General features: G+C 35.6%; 1 protein-coding gene across 1 annotated transcript; it reads right to left on the bottom strand.

The window, feature by feature from the left end:
• Positions 1 to 5: 5 nt before the first annotated feature.
• LOC141817899 (putative isoprenylcysteine alpha-carbonyl methylesterase ICMEL1) lies at positions 6 to 9,481 on the bottom strand (the record flags this gene model as incomplete). Its single annotated transcript, XM_074705510.1, has 6 exons — positions 9,381 to 9,481; positions 8,714 to 8,854; positions 5,320 to 5,385; positions 5,058 to 5,201; positions 973 to 1,063; positions 6 to 92 (listed from the first exon to the last, which is right to left on the bottom strand). Coding segments are annotated over exons 1-6 (603 nt in total), but the record flags the coding sequence as incomplete, so codon positions are not given.
• Between the last annotated feature and the right edge of the window lie 339 nt (positions 9,482 to 9,820).

Here is a 9,820-nt window from a genome sequence, read left to right as displayed (position 1 = left end):
AGAGCAATATTGGCACGTTCAACTTCATCACCAGCATAAATGGCTTTAACTATATCCTCCAGAAGTTCATCCCTACCACCTCTAAGAGGATCCTGATAGCCAATTTATCAAATGTTAGAGCAACAAAATCTTAACTAGTAACCAATACATATATTGTTGTTTATTAGAAGTTTTAACACATTCAAAGTCACTGATGAAGACAACTCTTCCTAGCCATCAAAGATATGGCTTTCTTTGTCCCTAATCAATTATCACCCTGTAAGTGACAAATATAAACTGAAACCATCTAAAGCGAAACTAATATTAAAAAGTAAGGTGTAGTCAAAATAACTTTTTCTTTCTAGGTGAGGTAGTCAGACTAAATTAGCTATAACAATCACTGAATGTCCTTTTGTTCAGTCAGCCATCAGGCACATACATGAGAACATAAAAGGAAGCAGAAACCATGGCTTCTGGAGTCATTTGCCATTGTAATTAATATACTTGTTCATCAAAGATGGATAAAAAGGGCCTCCTAAATCCTTATGCTTTAATGTGGAGCCTGATCTGTCGATCGACTGATGTGGGGCATTGCTTTTTCTTTGCTGTCAGAGGAAATATTGTACCACACTTAAACAAATCAAATTAAAATAAACTTTTCAACTACATTCCTAAATAATATAATTACCAACTTGGAGATTTCCTTTAAAAACTTATTCACCAAAAAACAGAGAACATACCAAAATAAACTCTTAGAATTCTATAACTTCTCAATCAAATTCCTAATTTGCATTATCCATTCTCCAATACATGGCATAACCAGAAAACTATTCAGGTGACAATTAAAGAAGCACTGTTTTCTAGGAAGAGCTGAAAAGCACAAAACTAAGAAAAGTGGACCCCAGTGAAACTTACGAAGAGTCAATTTCATCAAAGAAACATCAAACTGCAGTTTTACCATGTCAGACATATTGAGACAACAAGCTTTTTAACCTGAAGAAACAAATCTGTGTGAGTTTTTCCATCGTACATGACAAAGTTGGCTTTAGCTCCCACATCTTTAAGTGTATGGACAAATTTTTCACTGTATACAACGGTTAAAAAGATTCATATTTAGTAACAGATCTTTTGGAATCTAAATGGAATTGACTGTCACTCAAAAATAAAACAAGACCAGATAACTTTTGGAATCTGTGTTCGTAGAAGGTACAATGACTACTTTTACACATTTAAAGGATTGATTCATATTCAGTATAAATCAATATTGAATTTTAGAACTTCATAGTGGCAAGCCATATGACAAATAAGTACCAAATAAGACTTCATTAACAACAATAAAACAGAATAAAATTTATTTAAATATAGAGGATGATATAATAAAAGATAGAATCCAATAGCATAGGAGGATCCATATAACCGATCTCACCTAGTGGAATAAGGCTTGGTTGTTGTTGACTTGTTGTTGTCGTATAGTAGCAAGCAATATATCCTTCCATATTTTATTCTAATAACCAAAAAAAAACCAGACAACTCCAACTGTATGTTTCTAATTATTACGAGTAGTTGAGTAGAAGAATAAAAAATGAAAATTGAAATACACAGTCATACACTTCAAAAAATTGATTCAGTGTGTATATCAGTTTATCCCCTATTGCAGCCACAAGCTCCCTCCGGACTTCTCTCCCCTTCTCTTCTCTATTAGTAAGGCAGGTAATAAGGCTCCAACAAATATTAGTGAAGATTTCCATCAATAAGGGATAGCACTTACCAAAAGGTATGAACATGGCAAAAAAACATGGATTACCTTCCTTTCTTCATTTAGTGAGATCCCCTTCCCTCCTTACTCCTCTTTTGATTCTTGACAACAGCAATTAAGAGACCTCATATCGCAATCTGATAATGAAGTTTAAGAGGTGTTGATTTCTCAGGAACAAAGCTTTGTTGTATACCTTATTCCTTTCTTGGATTCATTCTCATTTTTATTTCCTTCTTTCAATGTTTACGGTTTGGTACAAGTGCTCCTGGCTATGCTTAGTGGCTGCGAGTTAGGAGGTTTGACAGCATTGAATAGGCAGGATTTTCTCCTTGTGATTGTTTGGGTTCTCCTCTGCGGGTATGTTCATCAAGTGTAGTAGGTTGAATGGTAGAATCAATTGTAAGAAAGTGTTGTCCCTAAGTCTTATTTTCCTTTATCATCATAAAATATCATTCGTGTTTATTGTGGTTGTATTAATTTCAGCAGCTATCCTTGGACCCAAAAATCATATTTTATACAAAGATATTTCAGAAGAGAATGGTTGCGAATTGGGCATCACAAACTTGGGTGAAGTGAGAGGATCCTCGCAAGGAACTTGGGAAGCATCAGTGGAGTTTTGTAAGACTTTCCTCAGTGTTTTTAGATCTTTTTAAAGCTGGCCTGTTTTAGGTGGCAATAATTATACAAAAAAGCAGCCCCCTTAGTAGAGAAGGCATACTAAAAGAGGAGTCCAAGGTCTTCCATTGTCATTTGAGGTGTTGGATGAAAGTCCAAATTTATTTGCTTCTTTGCTTATTCTTCATGCATGAATTGAGATGTCCGATAATTGGCAGAAACACAAAGTTGTCAAGTAGCCCTAGATTTGGAACAATGTGGAGCTATTAGACAAGATCAAGGAGGATTAGACAAAATTCGAAGGGTAGCCAGTTGGCAACATCAACCTCGGGTCCCGACCTCGACATCTACTGGATCTCATGCGTCGACCTCATCCCGGTCTTGAGTCCCCGACCTCGGTGTCTATTAGATCTCATGCGCTGATCTCATCTCAGTCTCAGGCCAGTCTCGGATCCCGATCTCGGCGTCTATTAGATCTCATGCGCCGACCTCATCCTGATCTCGGGTCTCGACCTCGACATCTACTAGATCTCATGCACCAACCCTACTCGACCTTGGCATCTACTAAATCTCATGCGTCGACCTCATCCCAATCTCGAGTCCCGACCTTGGCGTCTACTGAATCTCATGCGCCAACCTCACCTCAGTCTCGGGTCCCAACCTCGGCCTCTACTGGATCTCATGCGCGGATCTCATCTTCTTGGTCTCGGATTCTGATCTTGGCATCTACTGAATCTCATGTGTCAACCTCATCTCGATCTCAAGTCCCAACCTTGATGTCTACTGGATCTCATACGCCGACCTCATCCTGATCTCAAGTCCTGACCTCGACATCTACTGGATCTCATGCACCGACCCCACCTCATCCTCGGGTCCCGACCTTATCCCAGTCTTGGGTCCTAACCCCAGTTTCATGCATCGATTTCATCCTAATCTCGAGTCCCGACCTTAGCATCTACTAGATCTCATGCGCCGACCTCATCTCGATCTCGGGTCCCGACCTCGACGTCTACTGGATCTCATACGCCGACCTCATCCCGGTCTCAGGTCCCAACCCCGGTCTCATGCGCCGACCTCATCTCGGTCTCGGATCTTTCGTCATCCACTTCTAGGTGGGTCCATAAAATTGGTTTATCCGTAAGATCAAAAAATTCTGAGACTGTTTCCCTTGGAGAATAAGAAAAATATCCCAGAATGCATGGACTATCGGAACGCGTATATCAGATTATACCATAAACGAAAACACATCTTTCCAAACATATCTTAAGCGGACACTGATGTTTAAGAGATTAGATACATTGACAACTCTATAAAATGTTGCTCATATCCATGGGCACAAGTATGCACACACAGAACTCTAATTTTCCCAAATCCTTAATCTCCTTCCTCTTACACAACTCTAATTTGAGCGTCGAAGTGACTTCCCGAGATCCGCATCCAATGTCATTCTAACTCTCTCTCTCAAGTGCTTTTCAGATCTTCTTATCCTTTCCGGCGACTACTTTCGGGGAGCGTACACGTCAACCCGTTCGTTGACCGGTGGCTTGATCATCCACGGTATTTGGCCGGAACAATACTATTGAATGTTTCTATTAATCATGAATTATGCTTTTGGTCATTGTTAGTCAATCTATTTAGGTGTCATGTTTATCTTGTTTATCATATGAATAGATAACACTTCCATACCATGACAAACATAACCATAAGTGATATTGATGTTGAATTAACAATAAATATAATAACTCTAATGTAGAGTGAATGTGTTTATAACACGCATATGGTAGAACTACATGTGATGATGGCTATGGACCTCAAGTTAGCACGTAAGCATTATGCGAATAGCACACTTGGACTGATCGCTGTGAACCTACATTTTTAGATCATCAAAAAGCTGTTACTCATGCTTGCATGAACTCAGTGTACCACCCTGCAGTGTTTGAGTACAAGAGAAAACCTACAGATCACATGCTCAATCTAAAATAACAAAATATAATGTGACGTTAACAAATCTATGCATAGAGTTATGGAAGTGATATAGTTATGGTTATTATTATGTGATTTATGGTATATTATTACAGTGTTACTTATTTTCATGCAAAAGATCATGTGCTAAGTGAATTCAGTTCATCACCAAAGATTGATTTGGGGCATGAAAAAAGTAGGAAACCAACAAAAATAGTCTTTAAGCATTCCCCTAAAACCTATAGTTTAGACAAAATCAGAACAAGATCAGATATAATAGTTATGGTTATATTCTGCCTAATGTTTTTACTACTTGCTTCATATGTACTTGAAGACAATTTTATATTTTCTTTAATAAATAAATCCTTCATCGTTATATCTTTATGCTTTATCTTGGTCAATAAGTGAAGATTTGGATAAGCAGCATGCATTGTCTACCATTTTTTCATATAATCTAATGATTGACACAATGATTTGTCGATCAGGTTATCACGTGCTCAGTGAATTTGGTTCCTAGTGAAGGTAAGGATCAATTTGGGCTGTTAAAATGTAGGAAACTAACAAAAAAATGTAATCATTCCCCTAAAACTACAGGGCAAGAAATGAAAGTTGTTACAGTTAAGAAGATCAGAGCAAGATCCGATATAACAACTGTGGTTTTCTCTCACTACTTCAACCCAAGTGTTTCTAACAAACATCAGAAAAGGTATAGATTCTATTCTCCTAGTAATTAATTTAAACCAACCTGGAATTTGATGGTATAGACTTATCACTTGTTCCGTGAAACAGGATGACTGGAGGCATCAAAGCTACGGCATGTTTAACACTAGGATCCTGGACTAGAATCTCAGGAGAAAAATGCCACAATGATTGCTCGCCTTCCATTATGCTGAAACAGAGAATTTTAAGAAGGATATGTATCGCTCTCACCAATGAAGAATCCAAAGTATGAAATTTTACAAGAACAACAATAACAAAGAATGGCCAAGCCACTTAAAAAAGGATACCTTAAGAATAGAGACTGGTACAGACCACGCCTATGGAAATGATCCACCAATTCGAGCATATTGTACCTGCCAATGGAAATATTTTAGTATGCAAATAGACACATTCTTAAATGATTCTATTGAAGATTAGATGTTAACTAAGAAACCTAACAGTGCTGGCTTTTTAACTGACTGTCCTGCAAAAGTATGAGCTGAGTGCTATCAAGTTTGATCGAGTGAGCATTTACTTAAGAAATTTAAGCTGTTAAGAAAAGGTCTGATTTAAATATGTGTTTTCCCTCACACGTGCTGGATGGACTAGATAAGGAATAAATTTAATTTAAGATATATTGTTCCATAAGAACTCTACCTGTGCCATACTATATTTGATTGGGTGGTCATTTATTCCAAAAGCTTAAGCTATACAAAAAGCTCATTCTGGTTAACAGTTGGAAAGGGATATCACAACCTATGCTCTCACATCAGTAATCACATTCTGGAAAGTTTAATTTCCAGAATGAGTGATTACAGACTCTGTTCTGGTCCTTAAAAATGCTTCAATATCATAGCCTTTCTAATGATGCAGTTTCAAAGGCCTGTGTTAAATGGCTTTTGTAAGACAAAAAGCATGTTTACAAAGAGGGAAGCAAGATCATGTATTTACATGATATTTTTTGCTACATCAGATCTCTGAAACAGGAAAGTTTACATTTGTTGTAGACTTACAGCCATGGTTGAAATCAAGAGTCAGTTCAATAGGCATGGACGAACTTATCGTTTTGCCCGCCCTCCGAAACCAAAACTTGTTGGCATGAAGAGAAGAGATGCACCAACTGAAACCATGATGGTACCTGAGGATACCAACTTTATTTCATGCCATACTGGCCCAATACGAGGGAGGAAAAGTAGAGAAGGGTTTGTAGGAAAGCTTCGACTCTTGAAGTGAACGAGAAGGAAGAGGGGAGCACAATCTGGGGATGCTAGAGGAGGCAAAGATGGAAATGCTTCGGCAAGAGTTTGTTGTTGGTGTTCCCAGATGAAGCATGTCAACATGGGCTGGGGATAAGACTGAGGCATGCAAGTGTGAGGGTCACAAGGAACAAAACTTAGGAGTCACTCCCTGCATGGAACTCTGAACTCTCCATGAATGGTGTTTAGGTGCACCTATTCTTAAATACCAAATGCGTCCATTTTCAAATACCAGGCGCACCCGTTTCATAATAACAGGTCACCACTTTAGAGATGCATCCATCCTTTAGTACCTGGCACGCCCCTTTTATTTCAATATCAGGTGCCTCATTACTTTCATGTTTGATGCATTTGCTCTTCAATACAAGTGCACTGGTTCTTCAATATCAGGTGCAACCCCCCCCCCCCCCCATAGGACCCTAAGTTATAAACAGGCTATTTTATATAAATATTAATTAAAATTAACATTAATAATTTAAATTATTAATTATAGCTAAACATTCAGTTAGATTATATCTTTAATAAAATATCAGTTAAATTATATTTTAAATAAAATAATAGACTACCATAACATATTTAGTTAAATTTATTTTAAGTTAATTGAAAATTAATTAATATATATATGGTAAATACTAATCATATCTGATATTAATAGATATTGAGTATTGATATAATAACTTAGAAGATAACATAGTTATTATTGATTATACGTTATAAGCAAACTTTGTTTAAATTATAGTTAAATTTAAGATAACTTGATTTATAGTAAAACTTGAGTTTATTAGAATTATATATTTATATTTAACTAGTATTAGTTAATTTATATAGTTGATTAACGAAATTAGTTAATACTATCAAATTTATATTAAATTATTAAACTATCATAGTTGAATTTAGATATATAAATAGATTAGTTACATTATTTGTATAATTTATAGTTAGCTCATTGAGATGACTGTTATATATTTCTCTTTAACATGTTTAAAATGTTAACATTATTGGCAATTAATTTGCTAGTCATATCCATTTGAAAGTAAACAGCTCAAGTGGAAGGGAAGTGACATAGTAAATCTCATCCTACCAATTTTGAAGGTAACAACGAGAAGATATCAACGAAAAAGACAACATGCATAACTAGCATAGCTTAAGACTGGTCATCCTAGCAGACAAAACCCAATGATCTAGCATGATAAGAATGCACTTAATTTACAGTCACATGGGAGTTAATGTAAATAGTTGAATTTAATAAGTTTTATTTCCTTTTTGTCTAATTCTGGCTACACTTGTATTTGTATGTTCTATAATTTGTGGATGATTTAGTTAACGTTCTCTAAATTAATATGTATAGTAATCAAAACATTATTCCATATTATTGATAAATTTAATTGCAATTATAATAAATATAAAATATACATTTAGTAAGTTAGTTAAACCAGATAAAGAATAAATTTGAATCATCTAACAATTTTAATTTTTTTTATTTTCAATTTCAGCATAGCAATTTTGAAATTGTTCTGAAACTATTTTTTACGAACTAAGAACAAAAATATAAAAAATTTAAAAATTTAGATACCAAACGTAGCTTTAGTGTTTGAATGAGTCCAAGATCCCATTTATGGGCAATTTCCCCAAAACATTAACAAACTCATAAAGGGTAGTCCGATACATGAAGCTCTTGCAAAAGATTATTTACGCGACTCAAACCCCACCAAATCACATGGCAGCAACTTTACCGTTGCACCAAGGATCCCCTTCAAAACATTAACAAACCCATCCAAAAGATAAAATCTATAAATAACAAAGAAAAAAACCAGAAGAGGAACGCCTCGATATGGGTGCCCTCTCTCCTATGCCCAAGCCAAAACTTGAGCAAAATAAGAGGAGGTTTAGCTACAGAATTTCTTTGCGAACTGGCCATGATTGATGTCAGGTTTGTGGGTGGCATGCAAGATATTGAATCATTCTGCTGGGATTCTGTTGGACAGCTAGCACCTTTGCATAGCAATTGTCTATTGCTTCATTTGTGTTGATCTGCAACTGTAAAGTATTTGGCATCTAGCAAACCAATTTAGTCTCTCATGGTTTTACTTCTGAAGGTTAACTTCTATATTTTAAGTAGAATCTATTCCTAGCAAACTTTATATCATTCAGTGCAGGACATGTGACCTGTGAAAACAAAGGAAATAAATAGTTATTCTTTGTTCTATATTTGTTCTGTATAATTACCATTCAGACAATCAAAGGTACATCAACTAAATAGGCCACAATCTATGAATGAAATACCCATCTTAAACATTATGAATTAACATAAACACGAAATCAAGACAACCTAAAATATGCATGCTTAAAGTTAAAAAACAGCAAAATACCAGTAGAAGCTATTGTTGCAAGCCTAGAAGACATATTTGAGGTAGCAATATCCATGTATAAACAAGAGAAAACTTGCCCGCCAGATATTCCAAAGTATGCTTTTATTTGTGAGACAGACCATGTAATGCTCTCTTTTTCTCCACTTTCTTTTATTGCCTGGTTCAGAATAGTACAAGCAGCTATATGTGCACCAGCAGATTGTCCCATCAAAAAAATCCTGCAAGTAAAAAATGAGGAAACATATTACAAAAATAATATAAAAACTATTACAAATTGGTAAAGGAGGGATAAAAAAATAATATAGAAACTGACAAATTAGTGTAGACTTAGCAGTATCATTCAAGCCTTTCATGTCATCTTGGTTAGACCATAAGCAACAGATTAAAGCAAACTATAGGCACATTGTTATCTTCAATACACATGGTATCTATGTCTGTGCGTGCATTGAACTTAAGTTGACCACTTAGACTCTTTATCTGTTCCTCTTCAACCAAAACATAAATGACAAATATTTTAGTCCCTCCTATGATTTAACATGTAATATAAATTTCAAGTTATCTACATTTCAAATATAAAGACAGGAGATTCCTTCACGTTTGTATTTCAACAGTGGCAAACCAGTAGAGAAAAGTGTTTGTGGTGGACTACCTTGAAGAGGTTGCCTACAAATCAAAAGGATACTCTAATTTTATTGCATAGATATTAAACATTTACAAATTGCTATGAGAAAAAGATCCTTTTACCTGTTTGGATCACAACCATAACACTCAGCATTTTTGCACACAAACGAGATGCCTTCGGAGGCATCCTCCACCATATCGCTGATGGTCCCCTGAGGAAAATTTCTGTAGACAGATGTGATACCATCATATCAAACATTTTTTAAAAAAAATAAGGATTTTATCTTCAATGAACATGTGAAAATGACTATGTAATCTCTTATCCGAAATCTAGCATTTATAACAATACTAGTCTAAATTCAGACCAGTACAGCCCTGGTAGGGTGCATCAGGTGGTAAAACAAACCAATCTTCCTGATGCGTGCAAACAGAATAGAGGATCAATTGCAAAAAGGACCCAAGCTTAAAAATTTGTTGTTAATATGGTCAAAATCAAGAATCACAATAAAACATATATACCAAATTTTAAAATTGTAACAATTATGGCCATTGTAAACTTAAAA

Source organism: Curcuma longa, unplaced genomic scaffold (assembly GCF_044706935.1).
Source record: "Curcuma longa cultivar G26 ecotype Majalengka, Jawa Barat unplaced genomic scaffold, ITB_CL_G26_1.1 contig_22457, whole genome shotgun sequence".
In the NCBI taxonomy this organism is placed as follows: domain Eukaryota; kingdom Viridiplantae; phylum Streptophyta; class Magnoliopsida; order Zingiberales; family Zingiberaceae; genus Curcuma; species Curcuma longa.
Note: the sequence above shows the minus strand (reverse complement) of the source record. Positions and strands in the feature narration are given on the sequence as shown.